Genomic DNA, 21931 nt, shown 5'->3' with positions numbered 1-21931 from the left:
GGGACTGGGGGTAACCTGAATATTTGTGATTTTTGGTATAAGTGACCATTTATCATATAGTCCAGCTTGCCTGGGTAGCAAGATAGACTGGAATGTCTAAGGGGACTGTCTGTGACTCCATTATAATATTACTGCAGTACTTTAGGAGTTCACATTTGTTACTGGCTTGGAGAAATCTAATTATAGAACCAGGTTGGGATGTTTGCCCTGCTTCTGACAGTGTGCCCTGAGGTGGGTACGCATGGTTGTGAGCCCTCCAGACAGCGGGACACCAGGTCTTCGAAGTGCTTCCCTATTTGCCCCCTCTTGGCCAGGCTCAGCTCTAGACAGCTGCTGTTCACTTGGACACTGGATGTGTAGGAGATGTGGAGTTCGATGTCCACTGTGAGCTGCTGGCATTCACCTAGGTTGTCTCACCAGCTCTCTTGGTGGCTTCTTATATCATGTTAAATACCATGGTGGGGAGGGCTGGGCCCTGGGGGACCTTGGGGACAGGACCAGTTCCCAGGACAACCTTCTGGGTTCGGTCTGAGAGGAAGGACCCAGAACAGCTTCAGAATGTTCCCAATCCCGAGTGCAGCCTTGGCAGATGGGACAAGAGTGTTTGGTGACCAACAGTATCACAAGCTGCTGAGAGTTCAGCTGGGTGAGTCTGTGGCTGGAGTTCCCTTGTCTAGGGGCAGTGAGAGTCATCTCTGTACTGGGCTTTGACTTAAGGCCTGGCTGAGAGGGAACCAGGATTCTCACATCTAAGGGTATGTCTACACTACGAGAGTAGTTCGATTTTACTTAAATCGAATTAGTGGAACCGATATTACAAAGTCGAACGTGTGTATCCACACTAAGAACAGTAATTCGACTTTGTGAGTCCACACTAACGGGGCAAGCGTCGACATTGGAAGAGGTGCACTGTGGGCAGCTATCCCACAGTTCCCGCAGTCCCCGCTGCCCATTGGAATTCTGGGTCGAGCCCCGAATGCCTGCTGGGGAAAAAAATGTGTCGAGGGTGGTTTTGGGTAACTGTCGTCATTCAACCGTCACTCCTGCCCTCCCTTCCTGAAAGCGCTGGCGGGCAATCAGTTCGCGCACTTTTCTGGTGAGTGACAGCGCGGACGCCACAGCACTGCGAGCATGGAGCTCGCTGCGACCATCGCTGCAGTTATGGCCGTTGTCAACACCTCACACCTTATCATCCACCTTTTTCAGAGGCAGATGCTGAGAAATCGGGCGAGGAGGCTACGGCAGCGCGGTGAGGGCATTAAGTCTGAGAGTGGCACAGACCTCTCGCAAAGTACGGGACCCCGCGCCGTGGACATCATGGTGGCAATGGGTCATGTTGATGCTGTGGAACGGCGATTCTGGGCCCGGGAAACAAGCACGGACTGGTGGGACCGCATAGTGCTGCAGATCTGGGATGAATCACAGTGGCTGCGAAACTTTCGCATGCGTAAGGGAACTTTCCTTGAACTTTGTGAGTTGCTGTCCCCTGCCCTGAAGTGCAAGGACACCCGGATGCGAGCAGCCCTGACTGTCCAGAAGCGAGTAGCCATAGCTCTCTGGAAGCTTGCAATGCCAGACAGCTACCGGTCAGTCGCGAACCACTTTGGCGTGGGCAAATCTACCGTGGGGGTTGCTGTGATGCAAGTAGCCTACACAATCGTTGAGCTACTGCTCTCAAAGGTAGTGACCCTGGGAAACGTGCAGGTCATCATAGATGGCTTCGCCGCGATGGGATTCCCAAACTGCGGTGGGGCTATAGATGGAACTCACATCCCTATCCTGGGACCGGAGCACCAGGCCAACCAGTACATTAACAGAAAGGGCTACTTTTCAATGGTGCTGCAAGCACTGGTGGATCATAGGGGACGTTTTACCAACATCAACGTCGGATGGCCGGGCAAGGTTCATGACGCTCGTGTTTTCAGGAACTCTGGTCTGTTTAGACGGCTGCAGGAAGGTATTTACTTCTTGGACCACAAAATAACTGTTGGGGATGTGGAGATGCCTATAGTGATCCTCGGGGACCCAGCCTACCCGCTAATGCCCTGGCTCATGAAGCCCTATACAGGCGCCCTGGACAGTGAAAAAGAACTCTTCAACTACCGGCTGAGCAAGTGCAGAATGGTGGTGGAGTGTGCTTTTGGACGTCTCAAGGGGAGATGGAGAAGCTTACTGACTCGCTCTGATCTCAGCGAAACCAATATCCCCATTGTTATTGCAGCTTGCTGTGTGCTCCACAATCTCTGTGAGAGCAAGGGGGAGACGTTTATGGCGGGGTGGGAGGTTGAGGCACATCGCCTGGCTGCTGATTACGCCCAGCCAGACAGCCGGGCGATTAGAAGAGCCCAGCGGGACGTGCTGTGCATCCGGGAGGCTTTGAAAGCTAGGTTCCACAGTGAGCAGGGTAACCTGTGACTATTAAGTTTGTTTAAAGAGAAGCTGAACCTGACCCCATTTCTTTACCCACTTAATGTTGACTATCCTCTCCAGTTACATACCCCCTTCACCCCGTTGCCCCCCTTCCAACACACCTTTAAAAATAAAATAAATGGAACTTTGTTCATTAACACCATTTTCTTTATTAAGGGTTTCGTGGTAAAGGGTTGAAACTGGGACGCAGACTGTGGTGGGGAGCGGGTGTAGTGATGGAAAGGACGCTTCTAAACTCGAGGAATGACAGGCTCCTGCTCCTAGAGCTGTCCGCAGTGGTGGACTGGTTGTTTCAACGGAGCCTGCCACCCCTCCTTTTCGGGACTCTGTGTGTGGGGGCTATGTGAGTTTGTGGCGGGGGAGGACGGTTACAGATCCCCTGCTGCGTGGCTCTGTCATCCAGGCTAAGGACTGGTGCATAAGATCTGTAACCGCCCTCCCCCACCACAAACTCACATAGCCCCCCCCCTCCCCCCGCCCGGAACATGAAAACCACCTCCCAGACTGACCAGGGTGCCTAGTGACTGCAATGTGTGTGTGACCTGCTGCTGAACCTGCCCCCATGTCTGTACCCTGGTAAAGGTGACTGTCCTCTCCAATTACCAACCCCCTTTCCCCCCTTCAGACACACTCTCCTCTAAAAGAACCTGACGGAAACAGTAATTAACAGAAACATATTTTTTATTAACAACTACACAGTTAGGGGATGACACTGGGACGGGGGCTTGGGTGAGGTGCTTTTGGAGTGAAGGAAAGGACTTATCAAAACTTTGGGAGTGAGAGCCGTCTGGTACTTGAGCAGTCTGCAGGGGTGGAGTGACTGTTTTCACGGCCCCTGCCGCCCCTCCTTCTTGGGACTTTGGGTGAGGGGGGGATGGGACTTTGTGGCGGGGGAGGGCGGTTAGAGATAGACTGCAGCGGGGCTCTGTCCTCCTGCCTCCGGTCCTGCAGAACATCTACAAGGTGCCGGAGCGTGTCCGTTTGCTCCCTCATTAGTCCAAGCAGCGTTTGAGTCGCCTGCTGGTCTTCCTGCCGCCACCTGTCCTCCCATTCGCTGTGTGATCGCTGGTATTGCGACATGTTCTCCCTCCACTGGGTCTGCTGTGCCGCCTCGGCTCAGGAGCAGCCCATAAGTTCGGAGAACATCTCGTCCCGTGTCCTTCTCTTTCGGTGCCTAATCTGCGCCAGCCTCTGGGAGGGGGATGCCGGGGTAGGTTGGGAGACACTCGCAGCTGTGGGATGGGAAAAAGGGAGTGAATTCCTCACAAAGATACATTTTTGTGAACAATAAACATAGTCTTTCTCTGTGAACAAGACCATGCATAGCACCTATCACATGCGCACTCAGGACAAGGTCGAATTTTCGGCCTTCCCATTCAGTGCCTGGGGTCTTGGAGTACAGATCACAGAAGCGGGGCAGGACAGCGGAATTCGGGTAGCAGGCGGACATGGTAAGCCGTAGACTTTTGGCTGCTGAAAGCTTAATTTATAGCAGTGCCCTCCTTTCACGTTCAAAGCAATGCCCCTAGCATTGGCCAGTTCCTGCTGCCGGCAATCCGGCCAGCATGAACTCTGCCCCTGTCCCACCCCCCTCACGGCTGTCCCTGGGAAAGATCCCTGTATGCTGCCCCTGTCCCGCCTCCACCGTGTGGCTGTAAACCGCCGATCACACTTATGTAAAGGAACAGGCAATCAGTCCCAATACTAACATTCCCCTAATTTAAAGCAGGTCACCATGAGTGATATCACTCTGATGAGGATCTCGGACACAGAGAAAGACCGCATGCTGCGTGAATGCCAGCAAAAACCAGGGCCGTATGCGGCCATGCTGTGCGAGGCACTGATCCCGGAGTACTTGCTGCTAGCCTGGCGCGGAAAAGTTTCCTACCATGGAGGACGCAATAAGGCCGCTCTCCCCAGGAACCTAATGCAAAGGCTTTCAAATTACCTCCAGGAGAGCTTTGTGGAGATGTCCCAGGAGGATTTCTGCTCTATCCCCGGACATATTGACACAATTTTCCAGTAGCTGCACTGGCAAGGACTAAAAAGTAAAGCGCCTAGGGCAAAGTAATCATGAAAAACCCATTGTTAATATTCCATTCCTGTTCTGATCAAAATAAATGTTAACATGTTTAAAACACTTACGGACTGATCCTTCCCCTGATTCAGGGTCAGGGTTAACGCCTTGGGAGGGTTGGTAAGGGATCTCCGTGAGGGTGATGAAGAGATCCTGGCTGTCGGGGAAATCAGCGTTGTATGCGCTGTCGACTGCCTCGTCCTCCTCATCTCCTTCCTCATCTTCCCCATCCGCGAACATCTCCGAGGAAGCGGCCGTCGACAATACCCCATCGTCAGAGTCCACGGTCAGTGGCGGGGTAGTGGTGGCGGCCGCACCTAGAATGGAATGCAGTGCCTCGTAGAAACGGCATGTCTGGGGCTGGGATCCGGAGCATCCGTTTGCCGCTTTGGTCTTCTGGTAGCCTTGTCTCAGGTCCTTGATTTTCACGCGGCACTGCGTTGCATCCCGGCTGTATCCTCTCTCCGTCATGGCTTTGGAGATCTTCTCGTAGATCTTCGCATTCCGTTTTTTCGATCGCAGCTCCGAAAGCACGGACTCATCGCCCCACACAGCGATCATATCCAAGACTTCCCGATCAGTCCATGCTGGGGCCCTCTTTCTATTCTGCGATTGCATGGTCACCTCTGCTGGAGAGCTCTGCATCGTTGCCAGTGCTGCTGAGCTCGCCACGATGTCCAAACAGGAAATGAGATTCAAACTGGCCAGACAGGAAAAGGAATTCAAATTTTCCTGGGGCTTTTCTTGTGTGGCTGGTCAGAGCATCCGAGCTCGGACTGCTGTCTAGAGCGTCAATAGAGTGGTGCACTGTGGGATAGCTCCCGGAGCTATTAGCGTCGAATTCCATCCACACCTACCCTAATTCGACATGGCCATGTCGAATTTAGCACTACTCCCCTCGTCAGGGAGGAGTACAGAAATCGATTTAAAGAGACCTCTATGTCGAACTAAATAGCTTCGTTGTGTGGACGGGTGCAGGGTTAATTCGATTTAATGCTGCTAAATTCGACATAACCTCCTAGTGTAGATCAGGCCTAAGAAGTTGTTTTTATTAGGCTAGACACCAGGCAGTAATTTGTGAAATCTCTGCCATCAAAAGAGCACATTACTGCTGTCATAATCCTGCACACACACACACCCCATGAACATGCACACATGCGGGCGTGCACACATGCACTGACAGACACAATCTGGTGCTATTTGCTGTCATAAATATACCCGCTAGTGCAGATAAACTCATGTGTCTCCTCAACCCCCTCCCCACCCTACCCGCTGCAGGTACTGCCACCCTCTTGCTAACTAGTATTTGCAGCATTGTCCTTTCAAAATGTCTCCTTGCTCTCTAGATGGAGAAGTGCTGCTGTGAAAGGACAGGGGCTGTAGACATGGAGGCGATCGCTATTGTTTCGGCGATGTTACACGGCGTACCTGCCTCCCCCACCCCACAGATGTGTGCAGCCTGCAAATCCAGGCTCTCTCTTGTATGCTCCTGCCAGCTGCTGCTGGCTTTGTCCTGGGGGAGCTCCCTGACTCCCCACCCCCTGAACTTCAGTGGTTTTCTGGGTGTCCGAGAACAGGCAGGTGCCCCCTGGGAGTCGGGACAGACAGCAGAATGCTGCTCAGAGGGACAGAAGCAGCCCGGAGCCTGTTTGGGTTGTTCCTTCCCGAGAAGGAGAAGGATGCTCCCGGCCGTAGCCAGCGGCAGGGAGGCTGGGTTGCTAGGAGACAGGTGAAGAGAGAGGACCGATGTGCAGAGGCGGGAAGCTCAGGTACCTGCTGCCCTCTGGCAAACGCTGCCCAGGAATGGCAGGAGGGACAGTGGCGGCTGCGCCCGGGCTGCTGAGGCGGCCTGGAGCCCGAAAGCAGCCGGTTGCAGGTCGGGGATTCCGGGGCAGGCCCGGGGCGGGGAGCTGCGGCGGATGCTGAAGCCCAAGCAGAGCCCCGCCAGGCTGCGGGAGGCTCCGGGTCAGGCAGACGATGCTTGAGCTGCCGGCTCCCTTTGCTGCTCCCGAGCCCTGCCGGTGCTAACCCCACTCCCCGGGGCTGACAGTCCCCTCTGAGCCCCGCCGCTGTAAGTACCTGCCGCGGCCCGCGCTGGGAGCGCCAGGGCGGCTGCTGCAGGGCTGCGGGGCGGCGAAGGGGCAGAGGAGAGAGCGAGGCACAGCGAGCGCTGCTCTCCGAGCTGCAGAGCCTGAGCGCGGAACCGGTGCCCTTGGGGCCCCGCAGCTGCGGCCGGAAAGGGCAGCCGGAGCGGGGGGAACGAACCCGCCAGGAAAGCCGCAGCAGGGCCCCGAGGGAGAGACACACCTGGGAGGGCTGAGTGCGGGGCTGCTCGAGCCCGAGGGACGGAGCCTGCGGCTGCTCGGAGGGGGGATGGAGCGAGGCGTGCAGGGCTCGCGGTGTCCTTGGGAAACCCGCAGCAGCGCAGGGAGCGAGGAAATGCAGAGAGACGCGGACAGGTAAACAAAACAAGAGGCAGAGGCTCCCCGGGGTTCCTCTTACTCCTGCCCTTGTGTCTGACCCTTCCCAGAGCAGCCGGGAGGAGCGCTCCGTGTTCAGGAGACCCGTGGGGCATGAGGTGGGGGGAGGTTCCAGACTGAGGCTTCCACCCCTGGCCAGTTACTGACGCTGCTGAACCCTGAGAAATGCCAAGCTGCTTCTCAGGAGGGGACTCTGTACTGATGGTGGCACCAGCCAGAAGGAGAACTGAAAACCAAGTGAGAAAAAGGAAAGGCCGTCCCATCCCAGTCCCTGTACAGCGAGGCGGTATGGCATGGCAGAGGGCAGTGTGCCAATAGCGGTATGGCGAGGCGTGATGGAATGGCAGAGCACAGTGTGCCGGTAGCAGTACAGCATGGGGGTACGGAATGGCAGAGGGCAGTTTGATGGTAGCAGTAAGGCGAGGAGGTATGGAATGGCAGAGGGCAGTGTACCGGAAGCGGTATGGCTAGGCAGTATGGAATGGTAGAGGGCAGTGTGCTGGTAGCAGTGCGGTGAGGTGGTATGGAATGACAGAGGGCAGTGTGGCGCTAGTGGTATGGTGAGGTGATATGGCGTGGCACAGGGCAGTGCACCGGTAGCAGTAGGGTGAGGCGGTATGGAACGACAGAGGGCAGTGTTCCAGTAACGGTACAGCGATATGGTGTGGAATGGCAGAGGGCAGTGCAGGTAGTGGTATAGCAAGGCGGTATGGCATGGGCGAGGGCAGTATGCCAGTAGCAGTTCAGCGATGCGGTACGGAAATGCAGAGGGCAGTGTGCTGGTAGCAGTATGGCGAGGCGGTATGGCATGGCAGAGGACAGTGTGCCAGTTGAGGTACAGCGAGGTGGTATGGCATGGGCGAGGGCAAGGTGGCGGTATGGCGTGTTGGTATGGAATGGCAGAGGGCAAGGTGCTGGTAGCAGTATGGCAATGCATTATGGAATGGCAGAGGGCAGTGTGCCAGTAGCGGCACGGTGAGGCAGTATGGAATGACAGAGGGCAGTCCCAGTGGTTGTACGGTGAGGTGTTATGGAATGGCAGATGGCAGTGCCAATGGCTGTATGGCAAGGTGGTATGACATGGCAGAGGTCAGTGTGCCAGTAGCGGTACGATGAGGCTGTATTGAACGGCAGAGGGCAGTGTGCCAGTAGTGGTATGGCATATCGGTATGGAATGGCAGAGGGCAATGTACCGGTAGTGGTATGGCAAGGCGGTATGGCATGGTAGAGGGCATGTTGCCGGTAGTGGTAAGGTGAGGCTGTATGGAACGGAAGAAGGCAGTTTGCTAGTAGCTGTTTGGCGAGGCTGTATGGAATGGCAGACTGCATGGTGCCAGTAGCGGTATGGCAATGAGTTTTGGAATGGCAGAGGGCAGTTTGCCAGTAGCGGCATGGTGAGGTGGTATGGTATGACAGAAGGCAGTCCCGCTGTCTGTATGGTGAGGTGGTATGGCATGGCAGAGGGCAGTGTGCTGGTAGTGGTATGGCCAGGGCCGGCTCCAGTCACCAGCATTCCAAGCAGGTGCTTGGGGTGGCAATCTGCAAGGGGCGGCAGTCCGTGTGTTTTTGCCGCCCCAAGCAGCACGCCGAATTGCCAGGGGCAGTCCGTGTGCCATTAGGGCGGCACGCATGCGGGGGCGGCGGCAATTCAGCGGCAGCTTCTATGTTCAGCTGCCTGCGGCAGCAATTCAGCAGCTTCTGTCTTCCGGATGAAGACAGAAGCTGCCGCCGAATTGCCGCCACCGCGGAAACGCGCGTGCCGCCCTAACAGCACACGGACGGCCCCCGCCGTCCGTGATGGCAATTTGGCGCACTGCTTGGGGTGGCAAAAACAGTAGAGCCGGCCCTAGGTATGGCGAGGCGGTATATCATGGCAGAGGGCAGTGTGCCGGTAGCGGTATGGTGATTCGGTATGGAATGGCAGAGGGCAAGGTGCCAATAGTGGTACGGCAATGCATCATGGAATGGCAGAGGGCAGTGTGGCAGTAGCAGCACAGTGAGGTGGTATGTAATGACAGAGGGCAGTGCCGGTGGCTGAATGGCGAGGCGGTATGGAATGGCAGAAGGCAGTGCCTGTGGCTGTACAACAAGGCTGTATGGTATGGCAGAAGGCAGTGTGCCAGTAGTGGTACAGTGAGGTGCCATGGAATGGCAGTGGGCAGTTTACTGGTAGAGGTACGGTGAGGCAGTATGGCAGTAGTGGTACGGCGAGGAGGTATGGCATGGCAGAGGGCAGTGTGCTGATAGTGGTACGGTGTGTCGGTATGGAATGGCAGAGGGTAATATGCCGATAGCGGTAAGGTGAGGCGGTATGGAATGGAAGAGGGCAGTTTGCCAGTTGCGGTACGGCTAGGCGGTATGGAATGGTAGAGGTCAGTGTGCCAGTAGCGGTACGGTGAGGCGGTATGGCACAGCAGAGGGGAGTGTGCCGGTAGTGGTACGGCAAGCCAGTATTGCACAGCAGAGGGCAGTGTACCAGTAGTGGTATGGCGAGGTGGTTTGGAATGGCAGAGGACAGTTTGCCCGTATGGCTAAGCGAGATGGCAGTTTGCCAATAGTGGTACGGCTAGGCAGTATGGAATGGCAGAGGGCAGTGTGCCAGGTGTGGTACGGTGAGGCGGTACCGCATTGGCAAGGGCAGTATGCCGGTAGTGGTACTGTGAGGTGGTATGGTATGACAGAGGGCAGGGTGGCGGTATGGCGAGTTGTTATGGAATGGCAGAGGGGAGTGTGTCAGTAGCGGTATAGCGACGCGGTATGGCATGGCAGAGGGGAGTGTGTCAGTAGCGGTACAGCAAGGCGGTATGGCATGGCAGAAGGCAGTGTGCTGCTAGGGGTATGGTGAGGCAGTATGGAATGGAAGAGGGTGGTTTGCCAGTTGAGGTACGGCTAGGTGGTATGGAATGGCAGAGGGCAGTGTGCCGGTAGTGGTATGGAGAGGTGGTACCACATTGGTGAGGGTAGGGTGGCGGTATGGCGAGTTGTTATGGAATGGCCGAGGGCAGTTTGGCAGTTGCGGTACAGCAAGGCGGTATGGAATGGCAGAGGGCAGTGTCCCAGTAGCAGTACAGAGACGTGCTACCTAAATGCAGAGGGCATTGTGCTGCTAGCGGTATGGTGAGGTGGTGTGGAATAGCGGAGGGCAGTGCCAGTTGTGGTACAGTGAAGTGATATGGCATGGCAGAGGTCAGTGTGCCAGTAGTGGTAGGGCAAGGTGGTATGGAATGGCAGAGGACAGTTTGCCCATAGCTGTATGGCTAAGTAGAATTGCATGGCAGATGGCAGTATGCCAGTAGTGGTATGGCGAGGTGGAATGGAATGGCAGAGGGGTGTATGCAGGTAGCGGTACGGTGAGGCAGTATGGAACGGAAGAGGTCGTGGTACGGTGAGGTGGTATGGCATGACAGAGGGCAGGGTGGCGGTAGAGCAAGGTGCTATGGAATGGCAGAGGGCAGTATTCCAGTAGCGTAATGGGACGGTGGTATGGATCGGCAGATGGCAGTGTTCCAGTAATGGTATGGTGAGGCAGTATGGCATGGCAGAGGGTAGTGCCAGTAGCGGCATGGTGAGGCAGTATGGAATGGCAGAGGGCAGTACTGGTGGCTGTACGGTGGGGCATTATGGAATGGCAGAAGGCAGTGTGCCAGTAGTAGTACGGCGAGGTACTATGGAATGACAGAGGGCAGTGTTCCGGTAGCGGTACAGGAAGGCGGTATGGATCAGCAGAGGGCAGTGTTCCAGTAACGGTATGGCGAGGCGGTGTGGCGTGGCAGAGGGTAGTGCTGGTAGCAGTATGGCGAGGTGGTATGGCACGGCAGAGGGCAGTGTTCCAGTAGTGGTACGGGAAGGCGGTATGGATCAGCAGAGGGCAGTGTTCCTGTAACGGTACGGTGAGGCGGTGTGGCATGGCAGAGGGTAGTGCCGGTAGCGGTATGGCGAGGAGGTATGGCACGGCAGAGGGGAGTGTGCCTGTAGTGGTACGGCTAGGCGGTATTGCATGGCAGAGGGCAGTGTGCTGGTAGCAGTACGGCGAGGCAGTACGGAATGGCAGAGGACAGTTTGCCCGTAGCTGTATGGCTAAGCGATATGGCATGGCAGAGTGTAGTGTGCTGGTAGTGGTATGGCGAGGCGGAATTGAATGGTAGAAGGGAGTGTGATGGTAGCAATACGGCGAGGTGGTATGGCATGGCAGGGAGCAGTATGCCCGTAGTGGTACGGTGAGGCAGTATGAAATGGCACGGGGGGTGTCTCAGTAGCGGTACAGCATGGCGGTATGGCGCAGCAGAGGGCAGTGTGTCGCCAGCGGTATGGCATGGCAGAGGGCAGTGTCTTGGTAGCGGTACCGTGCGGCAATATGGAATGGCAGAGGGCAGTTTGCCTGTAGATGTATGGCTAGGCAATATGGCAGTGTGCCGGTAGTGGTACGGAGAGGGGGACTGGAATGGCAGAGGGGAGTGTGCCGGTAGCAGTACGGCGAGTCAGTATGGAATGGCAGAGGGGAGTGTGCCTGTAACGGTATGGCGAGGCACTATGGCATGGCAGAGGGCAGTGTGCCGGTAGCGGTCTGGTGAGGTGGTATAGAATGGCAGAGGGCAGTGTGCCAGTAATGGTATGGCGAGGCGGTATGGAATGGCAGAGGGCAGTGTGCCAGTAGCGGTATGGTGAGGTGGTATAGAATGGCAGAGGGCAGTGTGCCAGTAGCAGTATGGCAAGGTGGTATGGCATGGCAGAGGGCAGTGTGCTGGTAGTGGTATGCTGAGATGGAATGGCAGAGGGCAGTATGCCGGTAGCAGTACGGCGAGTCGGTATGGAATGGCAGAGGGCTGTGTACCAGTACCGGTACGGCGGAGCGGTATGGCATGGCAGAGGGAAGTATGCCAAGGGGTGAATGTCAGGGCTCTGATTCGTCTTCCCTGCTTTCTCCTAGATCCCTATGTCGGAACAGAACAGCACCAGTGATGGGGATGCGGATCCCCATCACAGCATGTCTATGCTGTTGCTACTTGTGCTGGTCTTCTTCATCATGGGACTTGTGGGGTTCCTGATCTGCCATGTCCTGAAGAAAAAGGGCTATCGCTGCCGGACCTTTCGCGATGAGCTAGACCTGGAGCACAAGGAGGTGCTGACGGAGCTGCAGGCCAGTGAGTAATGGGGCAGCAGGGTGTGGGAGGGGCTTTCAGCTGGACCCATTCTGCATGTCTTGGCAGCCCCAGCTCACTGACAGACTGGAGTGTTGAACCTGGGGAGCCTATGGACGCCACTGGTGGGATAAGCTATACAGCGAGTGTGAGTGGGTCATAGTGCGTAAATGGCAGTTTAGTAAATGGCAAGAAGCATGTGCACCGTACATGTCACATGAGTGGGAGGGGCCGGGGGAGCAGAAGAAGCAGCCAATATCAGGGTGGAAGATAAAGGGCCCTCATTTTAACATGTCACCAATAGGGTAAGTTCAGCCCTGGTGTAACTGAGTACGAGTCCCACTGATTTAATCACGCCTGCTTTCGCTAAGGGCTGAATGTGTAATTTACACTCCTTTTCCACTCACACTGACTGCCAGATCGTGGCAGTTCCACTTAACGTTCACAGCAGCCGTGTAACTTACACCATCATTATGTCACCACTGAATTTGGCCCTGAGAGTAGAACTCTCTTTGACTGTGTCTGGCTCAGAGATACAGCAGTGACATGCCTGGGGGATTAACAGGGCCAAGATCACGAGGGAACGAAAAGCAGGGGTGCATTGCCTATGGGCCCGTCTCTGTTTGGCCATTCCAACCCTGCCACAGGAAAGGGAGAGCCACACACCTCCACTATCTTAACTGAGAGAGATCTCTCGGCATATCTGAGGCCACTAGCACTGGTAACAAATGAGTGCCTGCATCTAGAGCCTGCTGGGCACTGGGTCAGGATGACAGCACAAGGTTGCTTTCATAATATAATCCCACTTTGTAAAGGCAGAGCTGCTGCAGAGTGTGTTGCTCTGTAGCAGTGTTAATATCACAGATGGTTCTTAATGGAAGCTGGAAACTCGGTTAAGGTTCCAACACCTCGTTTCTGACTCACGTCCCCATCTATTTTTTAATCTACAAGCAGGAGACCCTCATCAGCTGTGACACAAAATGCCAGTCTGTCTTGTTGGGTATGTTCTTCAGCTGTATGTTTCTATAGCCTACATGTACCCTTCAGCCTAGATCATGAGAGGGGGCATTTCTACTATGGTTCAGGAGGCTGCCAAAGCTGTCTGTCTCTGAGATCTGGACCCCAGGCTGGAAAGGGTCCTCAGATCTGGCAGTGCAGACCTGAAGGCTGCTAGAGAGCCCTGCCCTGCTGCCCTGTACCAAGCAGGACTCAGACTGAGTGGGCAGAAGAGCACGTGAGGGAGCTTCAAGGTGGCTTGCCATCCCCCTAGGTGACTTGGTGTGAGAGCTGAAGGAAGGGGATTTAGGGCAGAATCAGGTGCTGCCAAACAGGGCCCTACAGACAGCAGCTCGCGTCTCCAGCCATGGGGAGAGGAGTAGAAGTAAAACCCTGCTTGGTATATGAAGTGCTCTGGGTATGCTGCTGTGTATGTAGAGTGGGTGGGATAAAGTTGGATTTCTGGCTGGAATGTGAAAGATGGCGTCTCCTCCCTATGAGCAGTGTGATCAGGTCAGGTGTAATAGGGCTGCTAGTACATTTCTGGGGCATGTAGTCTACTCTCTAGCCCCAAGTGGGACAGCAGCTGAGGGAGGGGATGGTCTCCAGATCGCAGGTGAGGGATAAATGCAAGATGATGCAGTCTCTGGCTGGGAGCAGGAGGGTGGGCTGGAGGGTGACTGAGCCTCTGGCCTGTCTGGGGGGAGCAGGTGCAGAGGGAGGGTAGGCATGACATTGGGGAAAGGTCCATCTTGCCAATGGGGAAGGGTGAGGGGGCAGCATTAAGTGGCTCTGGTTTGGAGGTGGAGGAGAGGATAGAGTTAAGGTTGGTTTGGAAGTATGGAAGTTTCACTGAAAATCTCCTGTATTAATTGTGTTTAGTCAGACACTGAGCCATTCTGTCAGTGCTGTTCTAAGGGGGGATGTATTATCAGCCAGAGCTCAGCCTTAGCCAGGATTGTTTGGTAATTTCCTTAGCTCAGACTGGCTGAGCAGCTCTTGCATAACTGCAGCGAGTCCTGCATTTCAGCAGTGGGTTTGGGAGAGCTGCGGGCTCAGACTGCACAGAGCATCTCTAGCTGGCAGTGCTTACACCTTCCATGGAGCACATGTGGCTCTCACCACCATCGAACCCCCTCCCCCAACTGCACTGGTGGACTTTCCGGGAAGCCCCAGACCCAGGTTTGAGTAGCTTGGCTTAATGGAAACATATCTGGGCTTCCCTGAAATCATTAGCTTTGTACGCTCAGCCACTAGAGGGCTCAATCCAAAGCCCATTGAAATCAGTAGGAGTCTCTCATTTGCTGGATCGGGACCAGAGATTGCAGCCGTGGGAAATGCTTCATTTCAGCCCTCCCTAAAGTTACAAGCTCTGCTGGCATAGTACTCAGGGGTCCACACTTCATGATACAGCTCAGCTTTTAAATAACTAGAAAAGTTTTCACAGGGCTCAGAATCCAGGGCCCCTATGGGAACCACTGAGGAGGCCCCTCCTTGACATTTCGTTCTGCTCATTGCAAGCAGAACACGTGAGGCTCTGAGAGTGGCCAGGCAAACCTAGCACCCCTACATGAGCGTGGCCTTGGGAATGCATCCCAGGAAATGTTTGTGATGTCTGATGACAAATCGCTCAGGGGCGCTTGTTCAAACCAGGTCTTAAATCAAAATAAATCATATGGTGTATCATGGGAAACTGAACTAAAATTACAGAGCTAGGATTTTAAATGTTCTGGGGTTTCCCAGTCCTGCTGGCAGCCGAGGGGGTTCTGAGGACCATGTGTGAGCAGCAGTCAATTCAGCAGCCAGTCAGCTACAGTAATGCAGGGGGAGCTGTGCCGCTGGTTTAGGGAGCAGCCTGCTTTGTCTCTGGTTTTTGGAGTTCCTGTGTGCTGTTGTTCTGAATTGTAAATAATAAAGTAGGGTTAGATTGCAACCACCTAGCAGGAGCATTAGTTTGTTTAGTTAACGTCTGTGTGTGTGTGTGTGTGTGTGTGTGTGTGTGTGTGTGTGTGTGTGTGTGTGTGTGTGTGTGTGTGTGTGTGTGTACACTAGGAACATAACAACCCTTCCTCACTCTAGGTGGGGAAGATGGGGCAGGCTGGGCCCAAGGCCAAAGCATCTGACACCATGTTCCCCTTGACTTAAGGAAGAAGAAGTCCAGCTTCCTGTGCTGGGCTTCAGTGATGCCCTGCAGCTGCTTGCCCTGGTCCCCAGAACACTGAAAAGCCAGGAGCGAGATCGACAGTGAAGTGTGCATGTCGCAGGGGGGCTGGGTTCTGGGATTGTATCTGAAGTTGTTTCTCTTGGATGCTGTGACATTCCTGCCTTTTGAACTCCAGTGGGGTTAGGAGCCACTGCCACGGGGAGCCACTGTTCCCCATAGGATGAAATTAGAGATGAGTATTCCACCTCCATCTGCCTCCTTGGCCATAGGCATGAAGGCCCAGATCCTCAAAGATATTTAGACTGGGGGGGGGGGAGAGGGAGGGCTTAAGTACTTTTGAGGATCTGGGCTGAAGCTCCTACCACCACATGTCTTCTAAGAGGGGGATGTGAAGATTCTCTCCCCTGCTCCCTCCCCGCCGCAGAGGAGAATGAAGTACCAGAGCATCTAGTTCCTGGTGCTGCTAGGGAGTTCCTGTAGCATTGAGGCTGGAAGGTGGAAGAGAATGCCCAGACACGTGGGATGTCAGCCCCAGGGTACGGTGGCAGGGGAGCTCTGCTTTCAGGGCTCTCCATATGTAGCTGAGGAGCACTGGCCTTTACTCTGCTGTACTTCAGAGCTGGGGCTGGCTGTGGATGGTCTCCTCACCAGGTGACTGCCTGAATTCCTTCACCTGCTGCCACTCTCTCCTTCCAGACGAAGAGGAGGAGCTGAATGAGGACACAGTGGAGAAGATAGTGAGATGTATCATTCAGAATGAAGGTGGGTGTTTCCTGGCTCCAGCTCGGGGGGCTTTCCCAAGCACCTGGCTCCCTCACGCATTTTCTCTTTCTTCTCTTTGCCAGCAAATGTGGAGGCCCTGAAGGAGATGCTGGGGGATGGTGAAGGGGATGTGCCAGTGCCCATGCTCAGGTGAGGCATGCATCCACCATTCTGTGACTCTTGTAAGGTGTGCAGGAGTCGACTGGGTGCAGCATAGAAGCTTTTTCTGCTCTAGCAGCCCCTGCTGGCAGCCACTCCAGTGCTGTGGTGATCTGCCTCTTCTCATGCCTCGGCCCTCCAGCCAGGTTACAAGTAGCCCCACCCTCCTGTGTAGCAGGAAGTCCCATACCACAGAAGTCCAACGTCCTTACATCAGGTCTTTCGCCCCAATTCTGGGCCCCATGCTCCTTGCATCCTCTTATCTCAGGTCTCTCAAAAGTCCTTATCCCCTTATATCATGGGGCTTCACACCACCTTCCCTGGTGACTGGCAGGGAATCCAGGCCTGCTCTGTACGCTGGGTTCCAGTCCAGGGACCTATAACCAGCAGCCCAGATCTGCTCCATCAGCCTCTCAACGTTCACCCTTCTTTCAGGGCCAGGACTCACAAGCCCCTCCCCTGGAATCCACCAATAAATCCCAAACCAAAACCAACCTCTGCCCTCTACGAGCTTCACCTTTCATTCTTCTCCTTCCCTTGCACTGCTCCTCCACTAAACACCTCCCAGGGCTCTCTCCCCCAGACCCTGCCCTTTTACCAGGGTTCACTGCCACAGCCTGCTCCACCTTGCTGGCTGCTCCATGTCTCTCCTGGCCTCTTGCCAGACTTCTCCACTCAGGACAGGATCCCTGGGCCAATTCTCCCCCAGGCTTCCTTCTGGTCCCCGCCAGTCTCTGGTCTCTCTACTGCCAAGAAAGGGACTACAGAGTTTCTCTCTGAAGCCCCTTTCTGCCCCAGACTTCCTCTCTTTAAACTTAGCAGCCAGCTCCTCCCACCGAGAATCATCCTTAACTGAGCCTGGTGTCCCCTCCTGGTGTAACCTGATGAGCTAATTGGCCTTTCCAGCTCCAGTTAACTCTTTCAGAGCCCATCACACAAAGATCTTAGGGATCAGCAGTGCCATGGGAGGCACTCCATTCTGAGGCCCTCTGAGTTCGCTCCAGCTCCTTGGCCAGTCCCACTCAGACTCAGTGCCTGACTGGAAAGTATCTTGCCATTGATGAGGCTGAGGAGAGATTGAGGCCTTATGGCTCAGCCGTGGAGGAGCCAGATCCTCCAGTATATGGGGGCCTCATTTCTTTGACTCCATGTGGATGCTGCCCTGCCGGCAGGCTGGCGCATGCCTTCCCTGCCTCCGTCCTGTTACTCTCATGCTGTGAGATAAAGGGGCATTTCCTCAAGAGCTGCTGCCTCTCAGAGTACAATGACCTGAAGCCAGGCTGAAGCGAGGAATGGAGTCCCCCAGGTGAAAGGAACTGACTGTCTCTTTGTTTGGTCTCCTACTGCAGCCTTTGTCCACATCGTAACAGCCAGGATGGGGGCCTGCCACATCACCACACAGTGCACCTTGGCTCCACACAGGCACCATGCATTCACTGCAGCAAGAGGAAGAGGCCCCCACTGCACCGCCAAGGCAGATCCAAGGACGGCAAAGGCAAGATGCACCCTAGAGAGACCACGGTCTTCTCCGTGGGCAGGTACTTGGTGAGACTGACCACCACATGTCTGTCTGCACTGGTGCTGTAGCCAGGTTGGCCCTAGGTTCTGAAAGAGACAAGGAGGGTGAGGTAATATGTTTTATTGGACCAACTTCTGTTGGTGGAAGGTGTGTAGCTCGAAAGCTTGTTCCTTCAACCAATAGAAGCTGATCCAATAAAAGATGTTCCCTCCTGCACTATGTCTCCACCACATTTCTGTCAGCCTTAGCAGTTATTGTTTGTGACGCTCTCCTCAGGGAGCCCAGAACCGTAAGCTTCTGTGTTACTTCTCTGCCTTAGCAAGGGAGAGCTTTGCTGGTGCTTGAACTGTGTGTCAGCCCCCCGCCATGCCAGCCTGCCTTACCACCGGCTCCTCGCGACTCTGCCAGTCGAAGCCTCGCCTTGCAGTATCTGTCAACAAACCCCAGCTCCTGAGTTCCCCAGCAATGTCCCAAGCACTGGGCACTCACTGCCTGCAAAGAGACAGTACACCCCACTAGCCCGTTAGCCCAGCCGCGGACACCCACTTCATCTTAATCCACAGCACAGAGGCAGTTTATAGTAAAACTAAGAATAAGTTTATTAATAAAAAGCAGAGATTTAAGTGATACTAAGCAAGAGAAAAAGACAGGTCTGGTTACAAACAAAAAACAGTCTTTCTGGTGACTACAGCTTAACTTTAGCGAGCTATAATCTTTTCCTAAGCAGGTTTCTCATTTCCATCAAGCTGTCAGCATCGCCTGGCCCTGAGGCAGAAGGCTCCACCGTTCACAGTATCAGAGGGTTCTGACCCCTTTGTTCTCTAAGTCAGCATGTCTCAAATTGGTACTCCAGGGGGTCCGCGGTCCCCGCTGATCAACTCCTCCCCGTTCTTCCCAGTGCCTCCTGCACACCGGGAAACAGCTGTTCTGTGGTGTGTAGGATGTGCTGGGAGGGAGGGGGAGGAGCAGGGATGGGGTGCACTCGGGGGATGGGTGCGATCAGGGAAGGGGGAGAAAGAGGCAGGGAAGAGGAGGGGCAGGGGAGGAGCGGGGGCGGGAAGAGACGGGGTGGGGCCTTGGGAGAAGGGGTGGAGTGGGGGCAGGACCTGGGGCTGAGTGGGGGGATTTTGGGGGTCTCCAAAAATTTTAAAATCAAAATGGGGGTCCTTGGGTTGCTAAAGTTTGAGAACCGCTGCTCTAAGTGATGGGTAACTAAGGGCTTCTCTCCACTGCTTTTTATCATCCACGAAACCTTTGCAATATATTCCTTCCAAGTGCACAGCACAGACAGAGTGCTTCTCCCCCGCTGGCATGCAGACACCATGCTGTCATCCTCATCCCCTGCCCAATTTGCTTTTCTGATTGGCTCAATCACTTTGTTTCCCTGAGCCATCAATGTATTTCCATTGCCCTTTGCTTGTAATCAAGCCATGCCACCAGGTAAATCTACCTCCCTTTCCCAAGGGCAGGCTTGTTTAGCAGCTGCCTTCCGGACATATTTTAAGAAGCTGTTTCCAGCCCACATACACAGCTCTTTATCTGCAGCCTGTCCATGCATCACACACTGAGCGCCGGCACCAGCAGGTCATGCGATTTTACACGATACCATAGGCGGTACTGTTTGGATACAAGGGTTTGTCCAGGGGCGGCAGGTTTGTATAATTTTTGGTGGTGTCCAGAATGGGTCCAAGTACTGCCCCACCACACCTGCCTTGTAAGCCAATATATAATTTAAAAAATAATGTAAAAATGTGAGGGCTCTAGGGTGGGGCTGGTGATGAGGGGTTTGGGAGGGGCTCAGGCAGAGGGTTGGGGTGCAGGGGAGAGGGCTGTGGGGGTGGGGCTGGGGATGAGAGGTTCACGGTGCAGGAGAGGGATCAGGGCTGGGGCAGAGGGTTGGAGTGTAGGGGGGTGAGGGCTCTAGCTGGGGATGTGGGCTCTGGGATGGGGCAGGGCTGGGGATGAGGAGTTTGGGGTGGAGGCAGGCTGCCCCAGGGCTGGGGCCAAAGAGGAGGACTCCCCCCAGCCCTCTCCCCACTGGCAGCAGCGAGCTCCAGGGGAGAGGCCTCCCTTTCCCCCCCGGCAGCACACTCACCTCATGCCACTGTCACTGCACGTGCTCCTAGGGCCCCTCTCAGGTCCAGGAAGCCCCCACTTGTGGTGGGTGCCAGGGTGGGGGGGAGGGCTGCCATCATGTGTGCACCTCTTCCCTTGCTGCTGCCCCTCACTGTAGCCTCACTGGGGGTGGGGGGTGGGGCTGCCCCTTGCGCAGCGTGGGGCAGGAGTCATGACTGTGGGCAGGGGAGCCCCCTGTGCTGGTGGAGGGTTCCGCCGGAAAAGGGAAGGGTCCGAGGCGGAAGGGCAGGGTCAGAGTCAGCCTGCCCTGGCACTAGTACTCTGCGGCAGCAGTTGATGTTGGGAGCCGGCAGAGCAGAGCGCAGCGCAGAGCTGCAGGGGGCAGCCGCCTGCTTGAGGCAGGGACATTCCGGGGCCCAGGGGAGGCACGTGGGGGCAGCAGGTGGGGGCCGGGGAGAGACCCAGCCCTGACCATTGGTGGAGCTGGGGCCCTGAATATCGCTGGAGCCTGGGCACCACGGGCCCATATAACTCACCACCCCTGGGTATGTCCTGTAGCAGTTGGAGTAAAGGGGTTCTTAGGGTTCACAGTGGAAAGGGAGAAAAGAGGGGTCCTGGGGAAAGTCTCTCTCCTGCCCCCTTACTCCTCCCCTCTTAGTTAATGCAGCCCAACAGGTTCCTGGCAACATGAGCATTAGGGGCCCCCTACTTTATGGCTCCACACCACAGCACTGTGTCTATGCAGAGAGAGGGGTGTCCATCCATGGCAACACTGGCCTCTTACATTAATATCGATTTGAGGAAAGAGAGAGGACAGGTTCTCACCCAAAGTCACCCCATGAGCCAGTAGCAGAGCAAGATCAGAGTCCAGGTCTCCTTGCTCTCAGGCAAGTGCCCCTACCCCTTGCCTCTTTACAATCCATATTGGCAGAGAGAGAGCTTCTCCTCTGCCCAGCGCCCGGTGACTACTTGCCTTCCATAAAAAGCCAAAGGGAAGCCGATCCCGGTGTCCTCTCCCCCTAGGGAAAGTAGGCAGTTCCAACTTCCCTGGCTTGGCTCTGCTGGCTGAGTGATGCATGCTCGCCGATAGTCAGCACAGTGCCCTTTGCTCACAGGCCCAGTGACCCAGCAGCAGGTGACTTGTGCTCTCCTGATATGCAGGGGCAGGAGACCCCTGACACCACTGTTGGTGCCAGGGGTCTTCTGGGGTCGGGGGCGAAGGGACCTAAGGCAGGGCCTGAGGACAAGCTGCCAGCAGCCTCCATTGACTCTTGCAAAAGGCAGAGTGGAGCAGCACTAATAAATGGCTGAATGTGTCAATGCTGGGCCCCTCTTCCATCAGAGGCTGGCTAAGCCACATGGGAAAGCTCCATTCAAAGTTCATGGCTTGCAGGGCCACTGGGCACTGGGGAGGGGAGAAAGGTCTAATGCTCCATTTGCTAGAGGAAATGTCTTCTCTCCAGAAGCTGAGCCAGACAGGGCAATGCACCATTTGGAAATCACGTGGGACTGTCCTATGCATGTCAGTAGGAAAGTTAACTGGATGATCTTTATACCAACTGGTGTGAGGGATAAACAAATGGAGAGAGACACACGCCTTCTCCCTTGAGAGGGTATTCCCAACTGAAATGGTACCCTCTTTGGAGGATGATTTCAGGCTGGTCTCATCTTACACCAGGAGGTTAAAACGGGTGGCTGCTGTCTGTCAGCTTCTCAGAGCTTTGTGTCCAGCTAGCAGGACAAATATGAGAGCATCAGCCATTCTGCAAAGCATGAAGGGAAATGTGTACAAAGAGGAGGATCAGGGTTAGGGAGGGCAGCATGTCCAAGGGGCAGGAGCAAGGAAATCGGGGTCAGGAGGAGCATGGCCAAGGGGCAGGAGCAAGGTGTGGGGGGTTCAGGATGTGCATAATGAAGGTGTTTGCATGAAGAGGGTCAGAGGTCAGTTGTCAGCATGCTGAAGTGGTGTGGAGGGTCTGAGGTCCAACATCAGATGGCCTGTGGAAGTCAGAGGTCATTACTGACATCTGAAGGGGTTGGTTTGATGGGGTCAGATGTGCGTACCAGCATGAAGAAGAGTCAGAATGAGAGTTCAGGATTCAATTACAGTATGTTGAAAGAAAATATAAA

The 21931-nt window shown here is 55.1% G+C and overlaps 1 protein-coding gene across 1 annotated transcript in view; it reads left to right on the top strand.

Moving 5' to 3' along the window:
- The first annotated feature begins 11920 nt into the window (after positions 1–11920).
- RELL2 (RELT like 2) overlaps positions 11921–21931 on the top strand; it is a 32621-nt gene continuing 22610 nt past the window's right edge. The window contains exons 1-4 of the mRNA XM_065409939.1: positions 11921–12128; positions 15982–16047; positions 16131–16197; positions 17556–17744. Of these exons, the coding sequence (XP_065266011.1) occupies positions 11921–12128; positions 15982–16047; positions 16131–16197; positions 17556–17744 (530 nt within the window). The remainder of the gene's footprint in view (positions 12129–15981; positions 16048–16130; positions 16198–17555; positions 17745–21931) is intronic.

The sequence above is a fragment of the Emys orbicularis genome, chromosome 8 (genome assembly GCF_028017835.1).
Source record: "Emys orbicularis isolate rEmyOrb1 chromosome 8, rEmyOrb1.hap1, whole genome shotgun sequence".
In the NCBI taxonomy this organism is placed as follows: Eukaryota; Metazoa; Chordata; order Testudines; family Emydidae; genus Emys; species Emys orbicularis.
This window is presented reverse-complemented; position numbering and strand designations above follow the sequence as displayed.